The sequence below is a fragment of the Macaca nemestrina genome, chromosome 14 (genome assembly GCF_043159975.1).
Source record: "Macaca nemestrina isolate mMacNem1 chromosome 14, mMacNem.hap1, whole genome shotgun sequence".
Classification (NCBI taxonomy): domain Eukaryota; kingdom Metazoa; phylum Chordata; class Mammalia; order Primates; family Cercopithecidae; genus Macaca; species Macaca nemestrina.
The window spans coordinates 114,191,421-114,219,195 of NC_092138.1; the positions used below are offsets into that span (position 1 = coordinate 114,191,421).

The window sequence follows — 27,775 nt, forward strand, 5'->3', positions numbered from 1 at the left end:
CGCCCGGCCAAAGTCTAGCTCTTTATTGGTTAAAACGTATGGAACTGGAGGAGAAGGTGGCACCTACCTTCCTTCGGACTTCTCATTGGCTAAGAAAAAAACTCGCTCGGCCCTCGGACTCTCATTGGCTGAAGTCGAGGGAGGGTGGTGTTTTATTATCCTCCGGGTCCCACGCTGGCTAGTAGGAGAGACTGGTGCTCGCCACGCCCCGTGGGCTAACCCGCTTCATTTTAAATAAAAAGTCGAAGAGACGGCGGTCGTTTCCCCGAAGCCATGGGGCCGCCCATGGGCCCTGTGCTCCCCGGAGGCCCTGGAGTCTTGCTGAGCCCGGGGAGTTAGGGTGTCGCGAGCGGTGAGGGAGCCCGGAACGATTCCTTCGCGGAACCATTGAGGCGAGGCCTCTGGGAGCACTTTGTGGGACGGACCATGGCGGGCCCTGCCAGACGCGCAGGGATGGCGGCGGAGGCGGCCGATCTGGGGCTGGGGGCTGCTGTCCCCGTGGAGCTGCGGCGGGAGCGACGCATGGTGTGCGTGGAGTACCCGGGCGTGGTCCGTGATGTGGCTAAGATGCTACCGACTCTGGGCGGCGAGGAAGGCGTCTCCCGGGTAAGGGGCTGGGAATGTCCGTGTTGGAATAAGAGCTCGGAGTCGCAAAGAAAACGAGCACTCAAAGGATTTCTCAGCAAGGGAAATTTAGCAAATTTATGCAGAAGGGTGCTGCTCGCTCTTATGGCGGCTGCGAGAGCTAACTGAACAAAGGAGGGGAAGGTTTTTGGTTTGTTTTTAGACAGGGTTTCGCTCTTGTTGCCCAGGCTGGAGTGCAGTGGCGCGATCTCGGCTCACTGCAAGCTCCGCCTCCTGGGTTCCAGCGATTCTCCTGCCTCAGCCTCCCGAGTAGCTGGGATTACAGGCGCACGCCACGGCACCCTGCTAATTGTGTGTTTTTAGTAGAGACGGGGTTTCACCATGTGAAGGGGTGGCCTGCCCCTCTACACCTGTGGGCGTTTCTTGTTAGGTGGAACCAGAGACTTGAGAAAAGAAATGAGACACAGAGATAAAGTATAGAGAAAGAACAAGTGGGCCCAGGAGACCGCGCTCAGCATACGAGGAGCCAGGCTGGCGCCGGTCTCTGAGTTCCCTCAGTATTTATTGATCATTATCTTTACTATCTTAGAAAAAGGGAGGTGACAGGATAATAGGATCCTTGTAGGGAGAAGGTCAGCAGTAAGACATATGAATAAAGATCTCTGTGACGTGAATAAGTTTAAGGAAAAGTGCTGTGCCTTGATATGCATATGCAAACATCTCCATAAACCTTTTTAGTGCATAAAGAGCAGCATTGCGCTAGCAAGTCCCACCTTCAGCCTGAGGGGCGGTTTTCTCCTTTCTCAGTAAACAGAACATACAATCGGGTTTTACACCTAGATGTTCCATTGCCCAGGGACAGATGCTTTTCTCTATCTCAACTGCCAAAAGGCCTTCTTTCCTCTTATACTAGTCCTCCTCAGCACAGACCCTTCGCGGGTGTCAGGTTGGGGGACAATCAGGTCTTTCCCTTCCCACGAGGCCATATTTCAGACTGTCACATGGGGAGAAACCTTGGACTATACCTAACTTTCCTAGGCAGAGGTCCCTGCAACTTTCTGCAGTGTATGTGTCCCTGGGTACTTGAGATTAAGAGAATGGTGATGACTTTTAACCAGCAAGCTGCCTTCAGGCACTTGTTTAACAAAGCACATCCTGCACAGCCCAAAATCCGTTAAACCTTGAGTCACCACAGCACATGTCTCTTGCAAGGACAGGGTTTAGGGTAGGGTCACAGATTAACAGCATCTCAAATACAGAACAAAATGGAGTCTCTTATGTCTACTTCTTTCTATATAGACACAGTAACAGTCTGATCTCTCTTCTCCCCACAACCATGTTGGTCAGGCTTGTTGGAAATAAATTTTGGGTGCCACAAAGAAAAATCAGCACTCCGGCAAAAAGTTTTCTCAACAAGGCAAATTTACTTCTATAGAAGGGTGCGTCTTGCCGATGAAGCAATGGCGAGAGCACACCGACAAGGGAGGGGAAGGGGTTCTTATCCCTTATGCAGCTAGTCTCTATTGCTGTGTCTTTCCCATATGGGCTAGGGTTGGACCGCACAGTCTAAGCTAATTCCCATTGGCTATTTCAAAGAGGGCAGGGACACAGGCCTGAGTGGCGGGGTGAGTAGTTTCAGCAGGAAGGATGGTTACAGAGCAGGTAACTAAGGATGACTAAGGACAGAGCAGGTGATAGAGGCTAGGAAGGGGCTGTTTACTGAAACTAAGGGCAAGGAGGTGTAAAGAATGAGGAGTAAAACTTTAATTTATTATATATATTATATTTATATATATTTATTATATTAAATATATAAATATCTATCTATCTATCTATATATTTTTTTTGAGACACAGTCTTGCTCTGTCGCCCAGGCTTGAGTGCAGTGGCGCGATCCCGGCTCACTCCACCTCCTGGATTCATGCCATTCTCCTGCCTCAGCTTCCCAAGTAGCTGGGACTATAGGCGCCCGCCACCACGCCTGGCTAATTTTTTTGTATTTTTAGCAGAGATGGGGTTTCACTGTGTTAGCCAGGGTGGTTTCGATCTCCTGACCTCGCGATCTGCCTGCCTTGGCCTCCCAAAGTACTGGGATTACAGGCGTGATCCACCGTGCCCAGCCGGAGTTAAACTTTAAAATGGAGAACAAAGAACAGGGAAGCTGCACATACTGACATATCGATTCTTTGAAATGGAACTCATAACTCATTGTATTTGTTAATTTTCCCCCTCTTGAATTTGAAGGAAGGTAACAGGCTAAAATCTTTGGAGAGGAATTTGCTGTATCCTACAGGCTGGTCTCGAACTCCTGAGCGCAGGCGATCCACCGGTCTCCGCCTCCCAAAGTGCTGGGATTGTAGGCGGGAACCACGTGAACCACTGCGCCCGGCCTGGAAGGGGTTTTCATCCCTAACGCAGTCAGTCCCTGTTTTTGTTACCTGTCCCTACTGGTTGGAGTTGGACCACCCAATCTAAGCTGATCTCGATTGGCTGTTTCAAATAGAACCGTGGTGTGGGTTACAGTGGCAGGAGGAGCGATTTCAGTGGGAAGAATAGTTTGGGCAGGAAGGGCAGTTAAACAGAGCGGGGAACTAAGGGCAAGGAGGCACAAAGAACAAGGAAGTTAGGCTTTGAAGATGGAGAACAAAGAACAAAGGAGTTGAACAAGCTGAACCTTTGAAGAAGAATTCAGTGTATCTAACAGTTTCCCCCTCTTGATTTTCATAATTCTTTCTCTTCAAACCTTTTCAGCATGTCTTGACTTTGCTGTTCTTGGTTTTCTAAAAGTAGAAGTTTGTCTGAATCAGGTGGGGGGAAATTGGAGGTTTTAGTGAGAGCTGTCTCAATAAGTCTTTGTATTAACCCTCGGGCACAGGGTATGATACAGAATCCTACGAGAATAAACATGCTTATTACAATGGCAAGGGAGATAAGGATCGAGGACATAAGTCCTTTCCACCCGCCGAACCATCTTCCCATTAGATCAGTGAAGGGATCGTTTATCCCAGAATTTTAAGCTAGCTCATTGGATAAAGCAGTAAGACGTTGCAGTGCCTTTGTTATGATTCCGTCGGGAACAGTATTATTAGGGATAAAAATACAACTTGGGTTCCTATCATGACACAAACCACACCCCTCTCTGCTAGTATCATTTCTAATGCTATTCTATTTTCCCAAGCCATTTGACTGGTGTGTCCTAGTTGTTCAGCTATTCCTTTGATAGCATCCCTAGTATAATTAACAAATTGTTACTGGTTGTAACAGATGTAATTTATCCAGTCTACATTTTTATTTATAGTTAACCACCAGAAAAACATAGACTCAGATCCTGCAGCTATTCGATTACGAGCCTTAAATTCATCAGGTACCCCTCGGGGAACTCCAATGGCATCTATATAAACATGAGGGTCAAAGGAACCATGGGGGGCATCTCTTACTCTACAGTGCCTTGTTTTTACTTCTTCTGGTTGATGAAATGCCAGAGTGAAAGGGATGTCCAGTTGGATCAGAGCACAAGTGCCACTCCAGTTACTTGGCAGAGTATCCAGTAATGGTCCACCACAATGCCACCATACATCCGCTCGGGATGACTAAGGGCAGACTCATGGGTAAGCTCTTGGAAGGGCTTAAGCTCACTGCATCCTGTTAGATCTCCAAGGAATGCCAAATTTTCCATCACAAGAGACATAAAGTAAAATTGGCATTGGGAGACAGAAGCTGGATAGCCTTTGGGGGCTGACCTGCAGGGTGTTGAACTTCAGGGAACAGCAGAGAGAGAGCTCGGCACGATTTGTCACCCCAGGCTGTGGGGTCCTGGAAAAGAGCTAGCCAAGCCCATGCCCGCTCGGCTGGAGGACCATCCAAGAGGAAAGGGGACAATCTGGACCTCTGGTCTACCGTGTGCACAAGCATAACAATTGCTTTTGTTTAAAGTGCAGACGAAATATTTAATCCATTCTATCCAGGCATCTGCATCTCCGTACCCTGTTTCAGTTGCTAGAGTTTGCTTTAGGTGTCTTACTTCTACAACTGCTACTTTGGCTGGGTCGTCCTGGAGATGGGAGGGGAACGCTGGACCTGATATGTTTGGGGAGAGCGTTGGGTACCATATGTTCCTTGGACCCTGGGTCTGGATTTCTTCATTGTTTTTAACTGCCAATGGTCCAGCCAACCTTAGAGAGAGGGTTCCTATGGGATCCCGCCCTGTAACATCTGCTCCTAACCCATACCCTCCAAATACAGAGGGTTCTTGGGCCATTGTTTAGGGATTATCTGTAATTAGCAATAAGGGGTTACGCTTCAGTGGCTTACAATTTGGTGGAGTGGAACCATGGATAAGTTGGAGTTTTTGTTAAGAGTTTCCACAGCTTATTTAAAGGAGGGGGGTTGGCTGTCCACCCCCCATATTATTAAGTGGTCCACCAAACATTTGCCCAGTCACCACAGGGGCCCTTTAAGGCTCCATACTTATACTTGTTTGACTCTGCGATAGGGACATAGATACTTACCTACATTGGATAGCTGCCTTTAAGCTTGTTCGTAGCTGCACGGGATAACTGAACAGGCATCAAACTGAAGGGTCAAGGGATAGTTAGCCTGAGTCACACTGATGACAAGATGACCTTCTGTTGGAAAGAAAAGGAAAAATAAACAAGTGATTTTTTTTTTTTTTTTTTTTTTTTTTTTTTTTTTGAGACGGAGTCTCGCTCTGTAGCCCAGGCTGGAGTGCAGTGGCCGGATCTCAGCTCACTGCAAGCTCCGCCTCCCGGGTTCACGCCATTCTCCTGCCTCAGCCTCCCGAGTAGCTGGGACTACAGGCGCCCGCCACCTCGCCCGGCTAGTTTTTTGTATTTTTTAGTAGAGACGGGGTTTCACCGTGTTATCCAGGACGGTCTCGATCTCCTGACCTCGTGATCCGCCCGTCTCGGCCTCCCTAAGTGCTGGGATTACAGGCTTGAGCCACCGCGCCCGGCCACAAGTGATTATTAAGCCCTTTTTAGGGTTAGTTAGTTTGGTAGGGGTGGGTCCTGGGGTGACAGCCCATTTTTCCCTGTCTGTGGAAGTTACTCCTTTCACCCACGTGTAGTGTGCCCATCCCTTTTCAGCCCTTCGGATCACTGTTTCAGTAGTTAAGAGCACCAGATAAGGCCCTTCCCAAGCTGGTTCGAGTTTTCCCTCCTTCCAGCTTTTGATGAGAATGTGATCCCTAGGCTGATACTGGTGTGCTCGAAACTCTAGGGGTGGCATCTGTGCTAAGAGGCCTTTAGTCCTGCTAGAGGATAGACCAAGTTTATAGTTTTTGAGAAACCGATCTTTTGTTTCAAACGTAGCAATGTCAGCAGTGGAGTGTAGATAAGGCAACCCATATAGCATTTCATGAGGTGATAAGCCAACATCTTTCCGAGGGGCAGTTCGGATTCTTAACAAGGCAATGGGAAAGCATTTAGTCCATGGCAGCCGAGTCTCTAAGACTAATTTGGTTAAGTGGCTCTTCAGAGTTTGGTTCATTCTCCACTCTTCCTAATGAAGGTGGATGCCAGGAAGTATGATATTCCAATGCTATGTCTAGTACTTGGGCTAGTTTCTTGATGACATGTGCAGTGAAATGAGTCCCATTATCTGAATCAATATTTTCTATTAATCTATTAAACCTGGGTATAATATTCTCAGTCAGTGCTTTAACTACATTATTAGCAGTTGCACTTGCAAAGGGAATAGGTTCCATCCAGTGCGTAAAGTGATCTGCTATCACTAATAAGTACTTCAGGCAACCGATTGGGGGCATGTCGGTGTAATCAATTTGGACACTTTGGAATGGTCTTAACCCTGGACTCCTTTCCCCAAGGAGTGGTTTTCTTAGGGTCTGCTTATTAGTCTTTTTGCATGTTAGACAACTATCTGTAACCTGTCTTGCCAGAGTATAGATTCCTATACATCCCTAAAACCTGAGAACTGCGTCCCACACGGCTTGGGTCCCCAGTGAGTTATTTGATGCAGCTGGGATAAGACTTCTCTCATGAGGGTTTGGATAACAATTCTCTTTGGTCTGATAATACCCATTTCCCTTCAGGATTCTCTTTGGCCCCTGTTTTTATTAGTTTCTCTTTTTTCAGTTGAAGAGAAGATGGGAACTGCAGTCTGGGGAGGAAGACAAGGGGTTAGGTGAAAAGTGAGCGTTTCGGAGGAAATGGTGGCTTGTTTGGCTCTTTGATCTGCCAGGTTATTCCCTCGACTTTCACAAGAAGGACTTTTCTGGTGTCCTGGGACATGGACTATTTCTTCTGGCAGCTGGAGGTTACCTAATACTTGGGTGATTAATTCCTTGTGGACAAGGTCTTGGCCTTTGCTATTAATGAGACCTCGTTCGGTCCAAATTTTTCCAAATGTATGAGCTACCCTGAAGATGTACTTGGAATCAGAATAAATAGTTCCCTCTTGGTTTTGCAAGTGCTTTAAGGCTTGATTCATTGCAAACAATTCACATGTTTGGGCTTTCCAATGATTGGGCGGCCTTCCTGACTCTCCTTCTGCAAGGTCTTCCCCATAGACTGCTGAATATCCATTATGTCTTTTTCCTTCGGTTACCCCGGAAGAGCCATCTATAAGTAAGTGCTGCTCTGTTTTGAAAGGGGTCTCCCTTACATCGGGCCTGAATCTAAACACTCATGCTCAGGTCCTTTTAGATTTGGATTCCCTGTTAGGAAACCTTGTGGGTTAAGTGAATTACAGAGGTTGGTGTTAAATCATCTCTCTCACAGGATGGCTTCATACTTTAAAGTGTTTGAGTCACTGAGCTGTCTCCCTGCTTTCTGGTTTAAGATAGTTCTAACTTGACGAGGCACGCTCACAACTAAATTTCCCCCAAAGATCAGCTTTCTGCTTTCTTCAGTTAACAAAGTGGTAGCCGCGATGGATTGGATACGTTCAAGCCATCCACAGGTTACTGGATCTAAAACTTTCGACAGCAAGACCACAGGTTGCCAGTGACCCCCATGTTCTTGAGTAAGTAGCCCTAAAGCTACCCCCTTGTTTAATGAAAAGGTGAGATGGCTTTTCTAGGGAAGGCAGGGCTAGGACAGGGCAGTTATGAGCAGATGTTTTAGTTCTTCAACCTAGTGGATTTCTTCAGAGGTCCACAGAAGAGGGCCAGGCTTTTCTTAGGCAAGCTTTAGGTATAAAGGTTTTGTTTTTAGGGCGTTTGAGTCAATCCGTAAGCGGCAATACCCAGCCAATCCTAGGAATTATTCTGAGTTCCTGCTTAGTTTTAGGCAAAGGTAAGGACGCAATCCCTTTAACTCGTTCAGGCTCTATCCTTCATTTGCCCTTACTTATCAAGTGTCCTAGGTATTTAATTTCTGGCTCTATGAATTGAAGCTCTTTCCCTTTGAAACCCTTAACCCTTTTGCTTGCAAATGGTTAAGGAGGTGGACGGACAGGGCAGCTCTCTGTTCTATATAGCTTCACCAGATACCAGCAGGGCATCCACGTATTGAAGCAGGCATATGCGTTTTGGGGTAGAAATTTGTTCTAGAACTTGTTCTAGGATCTGACCAAAGAGGTTAGGGGAGTCTGTGAAGCCTTGGGGGAGAACTATCCATCGGTACTGTTGCTTCCGTCCAGAATGGAGATCTTCCCATTCGAAAGCAAAAATGTCTCGACTGTCCTTAGCCAAGGGGCATGCCCAAAAAGCATCCTTTAAATATATGACCATAAACCACTGATGGTCGCATGGAATTTTGCTGAGGAGGGTGTAAGGATTAGGGACAACAGGGTGAGTATTCTGGAATATCTAGTTGATGGCCCAGAGGTTTTGCGTTAGTCGGTATGACCCATCTGACTTTCTTACAGGCAGTATTGGGATAAGGGGACATTACAGGGTTCAAGGAGCCCATCCCTAATGAGACTTTCAATGATAGGTTTTAGGCCTATTCTTTTTTTATTTTTTTTTTTGAGACGGTCACCCAAGCTGGAGTGCAGTGGTGCGATCTCGGCTCCCTGTAAACTCCGCCTCCCAGGTTCACGCCATTCTCCTGGCTCAGCCTCCCGAGTAGCTGGGACTACAAGCGCCCGCCACCACGCCCGGCTGATTTTTTTGTATTTTCAGTGGAGATGGGGTTTCACCGTGTTAGCCTGGATGGTCTCGATCTCTTGACCTCGTGATCCGCCCGCCTTGGCCTCCCAAAGTGCTGGGATTACAGGCGTGAGCCACCGCCCCTGGCTTCTTCTTTTATATTATTCGCTTGATTTATGGCTTTGACAGAATCCTTCCTCTCGCTAACCTCAGGGATCATGTGTACCCAGCGACAGCGTGAGCACTTTGGGAAGGGACCTTCATTACCCCTTCAGTCTCCTCGTGTTTCTTGAGCACCTCCCTGTGCCAGGCCTACGCTTGGGTTCATTCCCACCCCATCAGGACTCAGAGGTGTGTGTTTCATGAGGAGGAGATTCCTGAGGACAAAGTCGTCTTCATTCTCTCCCTAGGTAGTTCTTGATCACGTCCTAAGGGCCAGACCCTGTGCTGGGTGTTGGGAGCCAGCTCACCAGCATGTAGGTGACCTCATCCCTATTCACATTGTTGGTGCTTTCATATGCACATGTCCAATGCTCACTGTGACCCAGCATCGGGCAAGTATTCATTCAGATGGAAGTGGCACATGTTGAATGTCTACCATGAGTTAGGCACCAGGCACTGTGCTTTATTCATATTGAACCATAGCAGTCCTATGACATAGATGCTCTTCTTGGGGTTTTTAAGGAGAGGGACCCAAAAGGGTGTTGGTATTCAGTCTCATATGCTTGGAAAGCTAGAGGTAACAGCAAGTCAGAGCCCAAATGCTTGTTACTGATTGATTTAATCTCATTTGGACCTCGAAACATTTGCATATGAGACTGAATACCAAGACCCTTTATGGTGGGTAATTGTCAGAGTAGGTAGCCCTAGCCAAGCCACTCCACCCTGCACCAAACCTGAGTTCCCTCCAAGATAAGGGTGATAGTACCTCCCCTCAAGTGTGGCCAGAGGGCAACCTGACGCCCCACACTGAGCAGGCACTTGATGGGTGATGGCATTTACTTAATCGGCACTTGTCATCTCCAACTTCACAACTTCTTAGAAGGAAGGAGACGATTCTCATTTTCTCCACTAGATAAAAACTAAGATACATGGGTTTAAAAAATGAGCCTTTTGGAATTAAGAGTCCAGAATGAAATGTGAGCCTCCTGGCCCTTCCTGGATCACTGTCAGACTTTTTCTGAGAGAGGAGCAGCTTCTCACTGGCTGCTTGGCTTGTCACTGCTTCACTCTGTCTCCTTTGGCCTTGCCACAGATCTACGCGGACCCCACCAAAAGGCTGGAGCTGTACTTCCGGCCCAAGGACCCATACTGCCACCCAGTGTGCGCCAACCGCTTCAGTACCAGCAGCCTGCTGCTCCGCATCAGGAAGAGAACAAGGCGGCAGAAAGGGGTGCTGGGCACTGAGGCCCACTCCGAGGTCACATTTGACATGGAGATCCTTGGCATCATCTCCACCATTTACAAATTTCAGGGTAACTGAAATCTGTTCTTGCAATGTCTGGTTATTTCAGGGCCGGCCATCCCAGCTGCCTGCAGGGGCCATGTGGGTCATCTGCATCAGTGAAGGGGGCCAGGATATGCCCAGGCAGGAGGGCAGGGGCTGTGGGGACACAGCAGGGCACAGGCCTCATCCGGGAGGCAGCCTTTCTTCCCTCCAGCCAGCACTTCCCCAGAGACTGCGGGCTCATTGCTGCCAATCGTCAGCATTGTTAAGCTAGAAATCTCCTAACGTTTAATGAAACCATTGTATGGGACCAAATAAAACTGGTCAGTAGACATCCTCCAGTCTTTCCCCCACCACAGTGTTTTGAACCTTCTCTTGGTCTCGGCGGCTGTTGGTCTTGCCCACCTAGCTGCCAAAGCCGCTTGAGACCTCCTGCTCCTTTGAACTCTCAGCAGGTTGAACGTCCCTCGTGGAGCCCTCAATCAGGTTTGCCACCTACAAGGAACCCCAGGGAGGAAGCAATAAGGCAAGGGAGGGAGATGGGAGTGAGAAAGACACAGACTCTGGCATTGTGCCTGCCTGAGCCCTGCCAGTTTCTTTGGGAGGTGGCTTGGCTTCCCTGAGCCTCAGTTTCCTTGTCTGTGCAGTGCGGGCTGCAGAGCCTGCTCCTTAGGCCCTTGTGAAGATTCCGGGAGGCAGTGCCCGTGAATGGGCCAGGCTCTGGACCACAGGAGGTGCCTGGCATATTACTAACAAGCCTTAGAGATGGCTGAGTTACAGCTGCAGGTCTAGGCAGAATCTGAAGAGTATAAAGATTGAGAAGGGAAAAGAGGACTAGAAAGAGAAAAGAGGGGAACAAGAAAGTGAAATAAAGGAGAAGCAGGACCTGGGGTCCCATGGGTTGGGCATTTTCAGTGGCAGTCATTCTGGTGGCTCGTGACATTCACCAAAGAGGGCTGTCCTTTCTGGGACAAGGTTTCCCAAGTGATTCATAAAACATTACACCTCGTATTTTTTATTGAATTGAACCAGCACCTTGCTGCTCAGTATGTGTCTCTGAACTGGCAGCATCAGCCTCACCTGGGAGCTTGGTAGAAATGCGCCATGTCAGAACCTGCATTTAGCAAGATCCCGGGTGATTCATATGCATGTTATTAGGTTGGTGCGAAGGTAATTGCAGTTTTTAGAGTTAAAAGTAACATACGTCTAAGAAGCACTGACCTGGACTCCATCCTCACCTGTCATGTAGCTACCCACCTCCCCAAAATAATTTTTATGTAAGTGACTTAGACTGCATCGAGCCAACTTTGCAGAAGCATTTGGGAAGGGTGTGTTTTCCTGCCACCCTCACCCTGCAGCCTCCACCCTAAGGCCCACTCAGCACCTCCCTAAGCAGACATGGGTGTCGGTGTGTGGCAGCTGCCCATTCCCAGACGGGTATCCCTGGACTCATTGTCTGCCATCTGCCCACCTTTCTTTCTAGGGATGTCTGACTTCCAGTACTTGGCCGTGCATACGGAAGCAGGCGGCAAGCATACGTCAATGTATGACAAGGTGCTCATGCTCCGGCCCGAGAAGGAGGCCTTTTTCCACCAGGAGCTGCCGCTTTACATCCCGCCGCCCATCTTCTCCCGGCTGGACGCTCCGGTGGACTACTTCTACCGACCAGAGACCCAGCACCGGTAAGGCCCCTCTCCATGCGGCCTCAGTTCTCCATCCTGAAAATGGGATGGGCTGGGTGCGGAGGCTCACGCACTGTGTGTGGTGGTGCACACCTGTAATTCCAGCTACTCGGGAGGCTGAGGCTGGAGAATCGCTTGAACCCGGGAGGCGGAGGTTGCGGTGAGCCAAGATTGCGCCACTGCACTGCAGCCCGGGTGACAGAGTGAGACTCTGTCTCCAAAAAAAAAAAAAAAGAAAAAAGAAAAGGGGATGACAGTAGTACCTACCCAACAGAGGTATTGGGATTGAATTTAAAAAGTGCGTGCAGTTCTCAGAACAGGGCCTTAGTAAGCAGTGGCCTGTGTGATCACCAGGTTGGCCTCACTCCTGAGGACAGTGCAAAAAACGTGACTGTGGGACATGTGGGTTCCTGCTGAGAAATGGCCTTTGGCTTAATCCCTGGTCATGGCTGACCAGCCAGTCTCTGGACCTTGCTGTCACTAGGAATGACACTACCTAAGCAAGCCGCCTGGGAACGTCCCACTCTCTGACCCCAGCTCTTTCCTACCTCCTTTGCTCCCCATAGCCTCACCGTCCCTGTCCCTGGCAGAGATTTCACAGCCTTTTGATCATCTGTCCCTCCCCTGCCACACTTACCTGCCAAGCCTCGGTCCCACTTCACCCCAGCTGTTTACGCTTTCCTGGTCTGCCCTGTGTGGCTGGAGGTCACTTCAGGGAACCCCTGACCCTGCCCATCGCCCAGTGTCATCCTTCTCAAGGCGTCTGTGACTCTACACAGCTCTCGCCTGCTCTGTACTTGGTTATGGTCTGTGTCCCCTCCCGAACATGGTGCCTCTTCTGAGGACAGGCGCTCGCTCTCTCTCTCATCAGTAGTGGGTTTCTCCCACACTGAGAGCTATGAAAAGCCATGTGGCCGTGACTTACAGTGCAGCCACCGCCACCCCTTGCCACCCACCACACCTCCCATGTGCACAGCCTGCCCAAGCCCACATGCAATTCAGATGAAATGAATTTTGTAACTCAGAAGTTCTTGACATAATTAGAGACCCCTGGGGCTGTTGGAAAGGCAGGCCTGGGCATTGTCAAATGTTCAAATTGTCAAATGCCATACATTGACATAAAATGATAGGATTTCCTTTATATAAAATCCAAGATTGACTACTATGAAAACAAAATGAGGAAAACAAGTTTGAAAATACCCAACTGGGGACCGGGCGCGGTGGCTCACGCCTGTAATCCCAGCACTTTGAGAGGCCGAGGCGGGCGGATCACGAGGTCAGGAGATCGAGACCATCCTGGCTAACATGGTGAAACCCCGACTCTACTAAAAATACAAAAAATTAGCCGGGCATGGTGGCGGGCGCCTCTAGTCCCAGCTACTTGGGAGGCTGAGGCAGGAGAATGGCGTGAACCCGGGAGGTGGAGCTTGCAGTGAGCTGAGATCGGGCCACTGCACTCTAGCCTGGGCGACAGAGCGAGACTCCATCTCAAAAAAAAAAAAAATACCCAACTGGGGATGAATAACATTGACCAGCCTCACTGCCAGTTATTCCACATCCCTGTGCAGCAGCGCTGTGAGTGCATCTCACCCCAGCCTGGGAGCAATTCCCCAGGGTTCCTGACACCCGCATCATACACATGAGGAAGCTGAGACGTGGGCTCAGTGCCAGGTCCCATGGGCAGCACCGCCCCGGTGTCTCCCGCTCTGCAGGCTTTGCTCATGGCCCAGTGCCACGGTGTCCTGATTTGTATGCTCTACTTTCTAAAATTACACACAAAAAGACAACATGAAAAAAAAAAACTGCATTGTAATGTATGCTACCGAGAGGCAGCGACTTGGCCTTCTTTGGTCTCTGTCATAGCCCCGGTGCCCAGAACAGAGCCTGGCCAGTGAGAGGGACTCAGCAAGTATCCATGGGCCCCACGCAGATTTAGGGGAGCAAACAGACGAGCAAAATGAAAGGGCCTTTTTTTTTTTTTTGAAAGGCGGACTCTTGCTCTGTCCACCCAGGCTGGAGTGCAGTGGCATGATCTTGGCTCACTGCAACCTCTGCTTCCTGGGTTAAAGCAATTCTCCAGCCTCAGCCTCCTGAGTAGCTGGGACTACAGGCGCTCACCACTATGCCCAGCTTATTTTTGTATTTTTAGTAGAGATGAGGTTTCACCATGTTGGCCAGGCTCGTCTCGAACTCCTGGCCTCCAGTGATCTGCCCACCTCAGCCTCCCAAAGTGCTGGGATTACAGGCGTGAGCCACAGCGCCCAGTCTGAAAAGGACTTTGAAAACTGGCCCAGAGGTGATGGTGTTTGTCGAAGAATTGTTCCATAGCATGTTTTAAGCTTCCAAAAATGCAGCCCTCAAGAGAATGGGCTTGGGCCTAGTGTAGTGGCTCACACCTATAATTCCAGTGATTTGAGAGGCCAAAGTGGGAGGATCACTTGAGGCCAAAAGTTTGAGACCAGCCTGGGCAATATAGCAAGACTCTGTCTCTACAAAAAAACTGAAAAAGTTAGCTGGGCATGGTGGCGTGCACCTGTATAGCCCTAGGTACTGGGGAGGCTGAGGTGGAAAGATTGGTTGAGCCCAGGATTTTGAGGCTGCAGTGAATATGATCATAGCACTGCACTCCAGCCTGGGTGACAGAGCAAAACCCTGTCTCAAAAAACAAAACAAAAAACAAACAAACAAAAAAGAGTGGACTCTGTGGACTGATGGGACCCATGCCCAGGTGCCTCCCTTGCTCTATGACAAAGGCAGGTGTAAGACCAGATTCTGTGGGATAAAAGTAAATGGTGGTATGATAACAGAAGCCTAGAAAAGTCTGGAAGATTTGGGGCTCAGCAGTTTTCTCTGAAGGGGTGGGAGGGCCTTCTCATTCCTCATTACGTATTTCCTTTAACATGTCCTGACTGAGCACCTGTGGTGGCCCAGGGCACTCCCTGGAGCCTGGTGTCCATGGACGACACGGCAGCTGGGGCACAGTACAGGGGTGGGGAGCTAGATGGAGCATGATTACATGGCGGGGAGCCTTAAAGGAGGTCATGGGGAGTGGGCCGGGGCTACAGGTAACAGCGAGGGCCCTCAGAGGAACTGACATCTGGAGCTGAGACAGAGCCAGCCAGGTGAAGATCCAGGGAGAACTTTCCAGACCAGGGGATTGGCGCATGCAAAGGAAGGCTGGGCAGGCTGCTGTGCCCCAGAGCAGGTGAGCCAGGGAACGGGGGTGGGGAGCGAAGACCGGTGCCTAGGCTTCATCCTTAGGGGAGAGTGTGTTCTTCTCTGCCTCCAGAAAAGCATTGCAGAAAGGTTCAAACACACCTCAAAGGAGAGAGAATCGAATTGTCTAGTGGCCCTCACATGCCCATCACCAGTGTCCAGTGAGCAACATTCTGCTGGTCTTCACTCCCATTGGCACAGTGCTGCCTTCAGAAACAAGCAGCACGGATCTCCACCAGGGAAGACTCGTGTTTCAGACAGACCTGCCATACCAGTCTCCTACCCAACAAAGCTAACAGCACTCCCCCACATCACCCATACCCAGTCCTTGTTCACTTTTTCCTGATTGTCTCAAAAGCCACTCAGGAGCCAAACCAGGGCCACACACGTTTCTTTTGGTTGCTGTCCCCTAGTCTGTAACATCCCCTACCGCCACCACCCCCTGCTTTCTTCTGATTGTAAGAATAAATTGTACCGGTTAGAAAAAAACAAAACACTGTGGAAATGTATTAGCTAAAAAGAATCGAGTCACTTTGCCTCCCTGCAGAAATCTCTTGCATGTAGAATGATACAATTTTCTGTAAGTATATTGTACTCACCGTAAGAATGTGAAGCAGGGGGTGACATGATTTTTGTTTTGTTTTTTTTTTTTTTTTGAGATGGAATTTCCCTCTTGTTGCCCAGGCTGGAGTGCAGTGGTACGATCTCGGCTCACTGCAACCTCTGCATCCTGGGTTCAAGCGATTCTCCTGCCTCAGCCTCCCGAGTAGCTGGGACTACAGGTGTGCCCCACCACACCCAGCTAATTTTTGTATTTTTAGTGGAGACAGGGTTTCACCATGTTGACCAGGCTGGTCTCGAACTCCTGACCTCAGGTGATCCGCCTGCCTCAGCCTCCCAAAGTTCTGGGATTACAGGTGTGAGCCACCGCACCCAGCCTATTTTTTTAAAGTTACTTATTGGCCAGGCATAGTGGCTCATGCCTGTAATTCCAGCACTTTGAGAGGCTGAGGTGGGAGGATTTCTTGAAGCTAGAAGTTTGAGAACAGCCTGGGCAACATAGTGAGACCCTGTGTCTACAACAAATTTTTCAAAATTACCCGAGTGTGGTGGCACGTGTTCCTGTGGTCCCAGCTACTCGGGAGGCTGAGATGGGAGGATGGCCTGAGCCTGGGAGGTCAGTGCTGCAGTGAGCTGTGATTGTGCCACTGCACTCCAGCCTGGGTGACAGAGTGGGACCCTGTTATTTTTTTAAAAAAAAAAAAGTGTTTTTTTGTTTATTTTTTCTTCACCACAAGCAGCATACTCTTGTCAGAAACAAAAATATATAAAAGAAAACAGTGCGGGCACGGTGGCTCACACCTGTAATCACAGCACTTTGGGAGTCCGAGGTGGGTGGATCACCTGAGGTCAGGAGTTTGAGACCAGCCTGACAACATGGAGAAACCTCGTCTCTACTAAAAATATAAAAAATTGACCAGGCATGGTGGCTCACGCCTGTAATCCCAGCACTTTGGGAGGCAGAAGCAGGTGGATCACGAGGTCAGGAGATTGAGACCATCCTAGCTAACACGGTGAAACCCTGTCTCTACTAAAAAATATAAAAAAATTAGCCAGGCGTGGTGGTGGGCACCTGTAGTCCCAGCTACTTGGGAGGCTGAGGCAGGAGAATGGCGTGAACCCAGGAGGTGGAGCTTGCAGTGAGCCAAGATCACGCCACTGCACTCCAGCCTGGGCGACAGAGCGAGACTCCGTCTCAAAAAACAAACAAACAAACAAACAAAACAAAAATGTAAAAAATTAGCCAGGCATGGTGGCGCATGCCTGTAATCCCAGCTACTTGGGAGGCTGAGGCAGGAGAATCGCTTGAACCCAGGAGGTGGAAGTTAAAATGGTGGACTGAGATCGGGTCATTGCTCTCCAGCCTGGGCAACAAGAGCGAAACTCCATCTCAAAAAAATGAAAACAGCACTTGTCTGCACCGCCGCCCCTGGCACTAGGTGGCAGCAGCATCTGAGCGTCTGCTCTGCCCTGCGGGCCAGTGGGAAGCTGTTTCAAGCCCCTGGGGTAAAATGAGGGAGGAGGGCCAGCTGCCCTCGGGCCCCGAGGCCCCCTTCCTCCCCATGTGGTTTATCGGTTTCCAGCACCTGGAAAGAACCTGCCTTTTCTCCCAGGGCTGCTGTCGGTTCTCCTGCCCTGCTGACGTTGCTGGGTGCGTGAGGACTGGCAGGGAGGAGGCCTAACCACTGCCTCCTTGGCCCCTTCCTGGGGAGACTGAGCTTCCCACAAACCAGGTGGGCAAGCACAGGCTGCTGGACTGGCCTGATGGGGTTCTCCTAACTGGAGGATGGTGGGTCCCTCCTGCTCCTCAGGGACTCTCCAAGGTGGTCCTGTTGACTTTGCCATCAGCACCCTTCGACCCCTGCCAGCAGTTCCCCACCTGCTTAGAATCATGGTGACACAGACCACAGCCTGAGGCCGCCCCGGGGGAGCGGGCTGGGGGTGCAGCCCCGGTTGCACAGCCTCTCCCTACAGGGTTGGGCGTAGAAGGGCTGCTCTTGCAGATGGCCACCCGGTTTTCCTTGGGGGCATCTTTGAAAACAGGATAGTGCTGACCTGTTCCGTGCGGTTTCTAACGCAGCCATTTTAAAAAGAAGGCCCAGACTTTTTTTTTTTTTTTTTTTTTTTGAGACGGAGTCTTGCTCTGTGCCCCAGGCTGGAGTGCAGTGGCGCGATCTCGGCTCACTGCAAGCTCCGCCTCCCCGGGTTCACGCCATTCTCCTGCCTCAGCCTCCCGAGTAGCTGGGACTACAGGCGCCCGCCACCTCGCCCGGCTAATTTTCTTGTATTTTTAGTAGAGACGGGGTTTCACCGTGTTAGCCAGGATGGTCTCGATCTCCTGACCTCGTGATCCGCCCGTCTCGGCCTCCCAAAGTGCTGGGATTACAGGCTTGAGCCACCGCGCCCGGCCTAGAAGGCCCAGACTTTATCCCGTCTTTCTAGGTTTGTTTCACAATGTGAAAGTTACTATTACTCTTTGTAAGTGTGCAGATGATATGTACTCATGTAGAAAACTAAGGTAAAACGGAAACAAATTTAAAAGGTAGTAATCACCCAAATGGATTCTATGATGTCCAGGACCTACTTTAAAATGTACTTCAAAATGGTGGGTTGGGTGGAGGTTCAGATGAAATGCAATTGACCACGTGGTGATCATTGTTGAAACTGATAGTGGGCTCATGGGGTTTCTTGACACCGGCCTCTGCCTGCTCTTGTGTAAGTTTGGTGTCCAACCTTAAAGAGGTAACCACTACAAATATTTTGAGAAATGTCTACCTAAAGGTGTTCTGTGCCAGCACACAGAGATAGTTCTAGAATCTCTGCTTCGTACGTGTGTGTGTGTTTTGAGACTTTATTTCTTTAGAGCAATTTTAGACTCAGCAAAATAAGAAGGCACAGCAATTTTTCATATGCCACCTAGCTGCCCCCACACACAGCCTCCCCCATCATCAATGTCTCAGTAGAGTGGGGCACTTGTTAAAGTGGATCCACCTACGCTGACACATCGTCACCCCATGTCCGTAGTTGACATTGGGGTTCCCTCTTGGTGTTGGACATTCTATGTGTTGGGACAAATGGAACCCTTGGCTTTAACCCCTGTGTTTTATGACAGTGCCATTTGGTGAAGTCCTTTGTTCATTCACCTACATGTGGTCGAGATGCTTGTGAGCCAAAGAGTCATGCTCTATTGGGTGGCAGGACAGGTGTGTGATGGGACCTTTGCAGCCAGGCTCCTGGATGGGAGTCCCAGCTCCTTCCCAGGAGCTCTGTCTCTGGGCAAGTTTCCCAGTCCCTGTGGTTTCCGTTTGCTGTATTAGAAAATGGTCCTTTCTCTGTATGATTAGTTTTGAGCATTAAATAAGTGAATCGCGTGTAAGCAGATGTCAGTGAGTGCAGCTCTTGTCCCTGTTTTGACAGTAGATCGTGTTCTTTCATGCAGCTGTGCTTTGAGTGATTTCACCATTGCCAGCTGCTGGACATTAGACTCTGTCCAGTTTTTCACTAGTTGGACAGTGCTGCACCTGACTCAGTGCACTTGTGGGGCCACCAGCCCCATGACAGGTGCCCTTTCCTGCACTCCAACCTCTAGGACCTTTTGGGCTTTCCCCAGCTTGAGAGCTGCCGGCCCCGGAGCTTCTCTGAGTTGTCATAGGCAGTTGTGGCCGCATCTCTTCCTCTGTGAATACAGGTTCCTTTAGCAGCCAGTTCTGGGGTCCTTTCCCAGCACAGACGTCCAGGGAGAGGCACACGGTGGCTGTGGGCCTTGCTAGGCTTCTGGGCTCCCTGCCTGGTCTGGTCCGGTGGGTACCTGGGATGGCCTTGGTGCTCCTGTTCTCACCTGTACTCTCTGCCCCCAGGGAAGGCTACAACAATCCCCCAATCTCCGGCGAGAACCTGATTGGCCTGAGCAGGGCCCGGCGCCCCCACAATGCCATCTTTGTCAACTTTGAGGATGAGGAGGTGCCTAAGCAGCCGCTGGAGGCTGCAGCCCAGACGTGGAGGAGAGTCTGCACTAACCCCGTGGACCGGAAGGTAGAGGAGGAGCTGAGGAAGGCAAGTCCTGCACTGCACCCGGCCCCGGGGGCTCCAGCCTCTGTGTTGGCCTCCCGTGTTTACCCAGCTGCTCCCTGTTCCTGGCTGTGGGGTTGGCTGCATCGACCTTTCCCCATTCCTTAGTGCATGGGAACTTCTCACCTTCAGATGTTATGTCTAAAGGCCGTATCGGTATAAGTTTGACATTCCCAAGGGTGAAAATGCTTCTTAGAGTTCTTAAGAAAAATATGTGTGCATTGTTCAATTGTGACCTCCATGTGGAGCTCTGGGATCCACTGAGCTCTTATTCATCCATTCACTCATTGCAGCAAACCCACTGGGGCACCTAGTGTGCCAGGCCCAGCACTTTCTTACCGTTAGATCTGGAGCTGTGCTGCCAGGCAGCCCGCCTTCCCCGGGCTTGCAGGTGCCGTGGAGGCCTGCATCCCCGCTGGCATGAGCATCAGGTTCATAGTGAGGCCACTGCCACCTGGAGCCCGGCTCTTCCCTTACACAGTGTGCCTGTGGGAGACCACGTGGATATCTTGTTGATTTCCAGCAGTCACTGGGGCACACTGTCCGTGGCTCCTTATTGCCCTCCAGGCACAGCCCACATTCCCGACCTGAACTGGCTTGTGAGGCCCGCTGCCCCGGTACCCTGGCCCTCTACACTCCAGCCACGTTGACCTTTGCAGTCCTCCCCAGGCCAGGCTGTCCCCTTTACCTCTGACGATGTCCCACCTCAGGCACCTGTTCTGTAGATAGGGGCAGCATGGGGACCCTGGGACTCTAGCACGTCCCCACCCCGAGCCCTGCTCCCTGCTGTGCTGTGGGCTGTATGAGGACAGTGACCGTGTCTCCTGTGGTCATTTCAGGGCCCCAGCCCCACAACTGCACTTGGCACAGGTGGGCGTGCAGCCCAGGCTTCTGAGGGACGGGGTGAGAGAGTGAGTGCAGCGGGTCCTAGGGCCACACCCTGTGTGTCCAGCCCCTGTCCTCCATCAGCTCCTCTCTGGAGGGGCCCCTGGGGCCCAGCCCATGTTGGGGAGTTTAGGACAGAAGGGTGGAAGCTGCTGGTGCTCCTCTTATTGTCTGCCCTTGGCCTCCCCAGCTGTTTGACATCCGTCCCATCTGGTCTCGGAATGCTGTCAAGGCCAACATCAGCGTCCACCCAGACAAGCTCAAGGTCTTGCTTCCTTTCATAGCCTATTACATGGTAAGTGTCAGCTGCCTGCCCACCTGCCTTGGTTCCCAGCCATATGGTCCCTGGTCCCTGCTGTGATGTCTTAGAGCCACAGTAAGAGCAGACAACCCCCTATCCTGGCTCCCCGTCCTTCCTGGCCCACCCTTCCTACCCACCTGGCCCTCATCCTTCCTGCCCTACCCCCAACCTGGCATCTCCCCCGTCCTGGCACCTCCATCCTTCCTTCCCCTCTGTCCTGGTCCCCCAATCCTAGCATCCCTAAGACAGCTTATTAAAGCCAACTGGAGAAGTTTCAGCTCGCTGAGTCCAGGACGCTCTCCACAGCCTGTTGGGCTGCAGAACCCAGCCCCTGACCACAGCGGCCCCGTGTCGTCCTCCACCTGTGTTGAGTGGGGTTCAGTGGGAGGCAGATCCGTCTCTGATCTACAAGCATGTCAAGATGGATGTCATTACTGAGGTTCCCAAAGATGCTGGTGGGAAAGGGATCTTCCCCACCGTGAGGCCTCACAGAGCATCAGGGGAGGTGGCGTAAGACATGACCATGAGGGTCTGCAACAGGCAGTAGGGCACAGAAAAGACTCATTCCTCCTGCCGTGCCGGACTCTCAGCTCAGGCGCACCACCTGTGCTGCTTGGCACTGGCATTTTATTTTATCTTATTTTTATTTTATTTTATTTTATTCTGTTTATTTGTTTGTTTTGTTTGTTTGTTTGTTTATTTATTTATTTATTTTGAGATGGAGTCTCACTCTGTCCCCCAGGCTGGAGTGCAGCGGTGTGATCTCTGCACTGCAACCTCCGCTTCTGGGATTCAAGTGATTTTCCTGCCTCAGCCTCCCAAGTAGCCGGGAGTACAGGGGCACCACGCCCAGCTGATTTTCTTTTTTTGCATTTTTAGTAGAGACGGGTTTTCGCCATGTTGGTCAGGCTGGTCTCGAACTCCTAACCTCAAGTGATCTACCTGCCTCGGCTTTCCAAAGTACTGGGATTATAGGCGGGAGCCACCACGCCTGGCTGGCACTGGCTTTTTAGACATAAGCCATTCAAAAGCTCCGTTTGGGGACAGAAGACATCTCATCGATTAGGCCAGTAGTAACACGGGGCACTTAATATGTGCCAGGAACCATGATAAAGGCTCCATGGTGCTATCTCATTTAATCCTCTCCAAAACCGTCGGAGGCCAGAATCCCAGTACTTTGAGAGGCTGAAGCGGGAGAATTGCTTGCATCCAGGAGTTCAAGACCAGCCTGGGCAACATAGTGAGACCCCATCTCTACAAAAAAATTAAAAATTAGCTGGATGTGGTGGCTCATGCCTATAGTCCCAGCTACTTGGGAGGCTAAGGTAGGCGGATGGCTTGAGCCCAGGAGATTGAGGCTGCAGTGAGCCGTGATTGTGCCACAGCACTCAGCCTGGGCAACAGAGTGAGACCCTCTCTTGGAAAAACAAATAAAAGAACCCACAGGAAAGGGTGCTCCTGTTCCCTCCATCTGACAGGAAGACCAAGGTTTGGAAAGGCCACGTGCCCTCACCAAGGTGACAGGGCCTGCACGTGGCAGAGCAGGCCTGGGCATCCAGAGCCTTGTCCCCAGCTCCTGAGCTCTTCTTCCTCGGTGTAGGCTCTGCCCCACCCAGGGACCTGGGCCTTCACCTCGCCTCACATTATTCCACCTTCTCTGTCTCCAGATAACAGGCCCCTGGCGCAGCCTATGGATTCGATTTGGGTATGACCCCCGAAAAAACCCTGATGCCAAGATTTACCAAGTCCTCGATTTCCGAATCCGCTGTGGAATGAAACACGGTAAAAACTCCTGAAAGCTTTGCTTCCTGCCTTTCTCTCTGTCTTTCAGTTTCTAGCATTCTCTTTGGTAGTAAGAACATTTTCATTTGGAGAGAATATAAAAACCTTTTGCCCCCCTTGCTGAGACTCTTGGATGCAGAATGGCGTGGAAACGAAAGTCCCAGTTCTGTGCTGGCCCCACCGCTGACCGCCCCGTTTCTGAACCACAGTCCCTCATCGAGTGACCCCATGTGCCCTATGGTCCTGTGACGCAGGCCAGGCAATTGGGAGAGCATCCGTGTCCACCCCGCCTGGGAAGTGCTGGGATGCGTTGGTGACTGCAGTGGCATGCTTGGCAGCCTGGAGTTGCCCTCTCAGGAGCTGGCCCCATGGACCCAAGTCCCATCTCCAGTGTGAAGCCAGTGCTGTGTGCCGACCGGCCCTGTGCCCACCCTCCTGACATGCTTGCCCTCGCCTGCAGGTTACGCCCCCAGCGACTTGCCAGTCAAAGCAAAGCGCAGCACCTACAACTACAGCCTCCCCATCACCGTCAAGAAGACACGTAAGTGTGCCAGGTGCCTTTTGTGGGTCATGAGTGATTTGCTAAGGAAATCGGGGCACCTGGACCCAGATGGGGAGGTGGTTCCTGGGGGTCACTCCAGGGCTCTGCCGGTCATTCCTCCCCTAGGAGGGTGTGGGCAGGCAGGAGGGCAGGGCGTGGTTGGGAGAGAGACCTCCTCCCCACCCTGCACATGCCAAGCACTGCTGTTGTCCCCACGCAGCCAGCCAGCTTGTCACCATGCATGACCTGAAGCAGGGCCTGGGCCCATCGGGGACAAGTGGTGCTCGGAAACCAGCCTCCAGCAAGTACAAGCTCAAGGTGGGTGCTCCTGACCCCCAGGAGGGAGTGGCTCCCAGGGGAGGCCAGGAATAGAGGGGAGGACCTCCCTCTCGGGACTGGGCACCCTGTAGGTGGGCTGGAGGGGTGTGGTTAGGGCAGCTCTGCCCACCAGGGCCTCGGCACCTTGCCTGCTTTTAGGACAGCCTTCAGACACTGAAGGCAAGAACTCGGTGCAAAGCCCCAGGGCTGTGTGTGTTGGGGATATCTGGCAAAAAGACAAGGAAGCCTGGTGCTATCCTTCTGAGCTGCATGTGGCTGTCCTTCTCGAGCCCTTTGGGAGCCTGGGCCCCCACTGAGCCACATGACCACTCCTGGAATGATCGGAATTGGGCACACACAGGAGGACAGAGCCAGAGCTGGCCATGTGGGCCGCAGCTGTGGCAGGAGCCTCACCGGCTCACGTTTTCTGTCAGTGTGATTGCCTGGCGGGGGCTGGCAGTTTCCAGAGCTGTTCCCACATTCAGGCTCCTGCAAGCCGCTCCACAGTCCTGGGGGAGGCTGAGAAGGGGTCATCCTGCACGGTGGAATCACCTGCCGAGGGAGCAGGTGGCAGAGATGAGTGCAGCAGAGACGGGTGATGTGAGGGACTTGCTTTCCCCGTGTCCGGGGGCCCCTGCCTGCTCCCCAGGTTTTTGAGATCTTTGCTGTCTTCCCAGTGAGGGGCGATCATGCCACAGCCCGTGTGTGGCCTGCCTCCTCGAGGTCTCTCCTAGGAGGCCATTATCCTTACCTCTAGAACTACATGGCTGGGTACGGAAAGGAGAGAGTAAACACTCACTAAGCCCTGCTTTCCCCAGAAGAGATGTCAGGGCAGCCCATAGGGGGACATAGGGTGACAAATTAGCAGCAGTGGGTGAGGGATAAGGTCAGAGTGCAGGAAGGCACAGAGAGCAGAGCCCGGCACAAGGCTAGTGCTGGCCCCATGCCGTGGGCGCCATGGCCTGCTGCACAGGCGGGCTCGCTGTTTCCAGTGGCCCCGGAAGGGCCTGGGTGCTCCTCTGCCTCTCCTAGAGCATCCCGAGGAGTTAGACCTTGTTTTTTCCCCAGCTGCTCCCTGGCCTTCCAGCCTGTCTGCCAACCTGGTCCTGGTGACCAGTCAGCTCCCTGGAGAGACCCCATGGGAGCCTACATGGAGTCTCTAACACTGGCAGCCTCCCAGGGCTCTGGCTAACCTTCCCTGTCTCTCTCCCCCTTTTTCACCAGGACTCCGTCTACATCTTCCGGGAAGGGGCCCTGCCACCCTATCGGCAGATGTTCTACCAGTTATGCGACTTGAATGTGGAAGAGTACGTATGGGAGGGGCCCTGAGACACTGAGGGGGACCCGTGGGACCCAGGGACCAAAGTGCTCTCTGCAGCTCTTCCACTTCACGTCGGCCGCCATCTCCCGCAAGAACACTCGCCTGTCTGGGAGTTTGGTGCTGCTGAGAGCCCTGGCGTGCTGGCGGTCCTCGCAGAGGCAGTGCCCTGTAGAAAGCCGCGGCTCCAAACTGGGCAGAGACAGTTCTTGCTGTTATGTCCTTGCCCATCTTCCACTGTCCACATGAAGGCCCCACGAGTGGTTCTCAATCTCAGGACCCATCAGACCCCAGAAACCTTTTATCGACTTGTTCTCAGTGATGTTTAAAGAATTGCAGGGGGCCGGGCGCGGTGGCTCACACCTGGAATCCCAGCACTTTGGGAGGCTGAGGCGGGCAGATCACGAGGCCAGGAGATCGAGACCACCCTGGCTAACAGGGTGAAACCCCGTCTCTACTAAAAATACAAAAAATTAGCCAGGTGTGGTGGCGGGCGCTTGTAGTCCCAGCTATGTGGGAGGCTGAGGCAGGAGAATGGCGTGAACCCGGGAGGCGGAGCTTGCAGTGAGCCGAGATGGCACCACTGCTCTCCAGCCTGGGTGACAGAGCGAGACTCCGTCTCAAAAAAAAAAAAAAAAAAAAAAGGAATTGCAGGGAAAGGGCACTGGGATGGGAGGAGATGGAGATGGGAACACGTCAAATACATCTTGAAATCTGTTGAAAGCCATGGTTCACCAGAAGCACGTGCAGGGGTACACGGCCAGCTTCACGTGTGTGAGGGGGTCCAGGGAGCACACAGGTTTCGGGCCCCAGCTGGGAGCACACAGCTCGTGTTTCCAGTTCCTCTCTGTAGACTTCACTCACGGGGCTGCCTTTCTCAGTACAGCTCTGCCTCCGGTAAAAGCCAACACCGGCCTCTCTTAGCAGAGACCCACCCTGGGACTTTATGTCCCAACCCTCTCCCCACCCCCAGGTTGCAGAAGATCATTCACCGCAATGACGGGGCTGAGAATTCCTGCACCGAACGGGATGGGTGGTGCCTCCCCAAGACCAGCGACGAGCTCAGGGACACCATGTCCCTCATGATCCGGCAGACCATCCGCTCCAAGAGGCCTGGTGAGAGCCGCTTGGGGTAAAGGGGGCCCAGGATGCCTGGGGATCCCCTTGGAGACAGAGGTCTCCCTAAGGGGACCCATTCCTGAGAAATGGCACCTAGGTGGCATCATCTTGCCCCTGGCCCTGGTGGGAGGGGGGCATTGTGAGCCAGAGCGCAGCCCAGGAGCTGGCATCGCCCCAGCTGCCCACAGAGGCTTTCTGAGCCAAGGCCCTCGGCGCTGGGGTCTGGGGCAGGAGAGAAGCCCAGAGGGGACGGGTGCAGCAGCCCGGCACTGCCACTGGGGCCTCCACCTGACGCCCTCACACCAGCCCACGTCTTTCAGCCCTGCGAGTGCAGGCTCTGCCTCTGTCTTCTTCCTGTTCTACGGAGCCCAGCCCCTTCCTGGAACCAGGCAACCCTGGCAGGAACGAGGGCCAGCTGCAGGGGAAGTGAAGGGGGCAGCACCTGCCAGGCAGTGGATCTGACAAGGCTGGGGAGAGTCATAAGAGGCCTCCTCTCTCAGGGGACTCCTCCCAGGCTGGGGGATGGGGCATCCTGGACCCAGCCATGCCACACAGATCTGACTGAAGCAGGGGTTCTTAGTCTTGCTTGGAATCCAGATTCAGCCCCCTTTGGGAATCTAATCAAGAGTGTGGACCCTTTCCCAGAGAAAATGGCGTGTTCACTCTTGAGGGTCCCTGGGCCCTTGAAGCTGCTCGTGGCTCCCCTGCTGCAGTATTCCCCTGGGTGCCCGTTAAACTACACCTTCCCGGGGGATCTCCACCCCATACTTACCCACCAGCTTCTTCAGAGCTCAAGCTCGGACCCTTATTAGTAAACAGGCTCCCCAGAGCCTGGTGGCCTTTCTGGGGCCACCCAGCAGCCTGCATGGGACACCCATGGCCTCGTCTCCTCCGGCCCCAGCTCTCTTTTCCAGCTCAGCCAAGGCTGACGGCGGGAAAGGGCAGCTGACGTACGAGTCTGGGGAAGACGAGGAGGAGGATGAGGAGGAGGAAGAGGAGGAGGAGGACTTCAAGCCATCCGACGGCAGTGAGAACGAGATGGAGACAGAGATTCTGGACTACGTGTGACAGGGCCCAAGGCTGGGCCTTCCTGACCCGGCCAGACTGGTGTCCAGTCTAATGAGGGAGCCAGGGCTCCCCATTGCCACCCCCAGTGCCCGGAATGGCCCTAGGAGGCCCTCTGAGGAGAGCTGGAGTCCCAGCAGAGGGTGCAGCTGACCCAAGCACTGGCTATGACGTGCTGCTTGGTGCTGCCTCTTGTCCTGAGGGCTTAGGGACATCCCCAAAGGGTATGCCCTGGCTCCACCACCCATGAACCAGCCCAGCATCCAGCCAGTGAGTGGGCACCCAATGCCTCTCAGGATGAGACCAGTAAATGCCGGAGGTGGAGCTGGGCAGCTGCGGGGCCCCAGGCCACAGGCCAGTCTCACTTGGCTCTCATGACTATGGCGGTGGAGATAGTGTGGGGAGCCTGGCCCATGGTCTCAGGTGGCAAGAAGTGCCCTTGGCTCTGGATCCCAACCGTTTGACACAGCTTTGCCCACAGCCAGGCCCCTCTGGAATTGTCCTTATTAAACCAGTGTCCCGAGAAGTCTTGGTTTCTCAGTGTGAATGTTGGAGCTGCAGGGGAGTCTCTTGCTGCCTTGGGGCTTGGGCTCCCTTTGTCCCTTACTTTATTCCTTCATTCAGTGACCTCATGCTGGCAGTGCTGGCCTGTGCCCCTCACGTGTGGTCGGGTTGGGTGAGGGCAGCTGGGAGGACTCCAGGCCTGGGCTCAGTTCTTCTCTAAATGAATACCTTCTGGACAAAGTCATGGGAAATGGGCCCTGCTGTCCCATGGCTTCCCAGTGTGAAACTCGTGGGTCCTGAGCCCACCGAGCC

The 27,775-nt window shown here is 52.3% G+C and overlaps 1 protein-coding gene across 1 annotated transcript; it reads left to right on the forward strand.

Annotated features, from left to right (window-relative positions):
* LOC105464072 (general transcription factor IIIC subunit 5) lies at positions 1–27,485 on the forward strand. Its single transcript, XM_011711738.2, has 11 exons — positions 1–606; positions 9,912–10,131; positions 11,587–11,785; positions 19,420–19,615; positions 20,706–20,810; positions 22,484–22,598; positions 23,059–23,139; positions 23,360–23,457; positions 24,682–24,764; positions 25,749–25,891; positions 26,796–27,485. The coding sequence occupies exons 1-11, from the start codon at positions 427–429 to the stop codon at positions 26,960–26,962; spliced, it is 1,587 nt and encodes a 528-aa protein (XP_011710040.1). The 5' UTR covers positions 1–426; the 3' UTR covers positions 26,963–27,485.
* Positions 27,486–27,775: the final 290 nt, after the last annotated feature.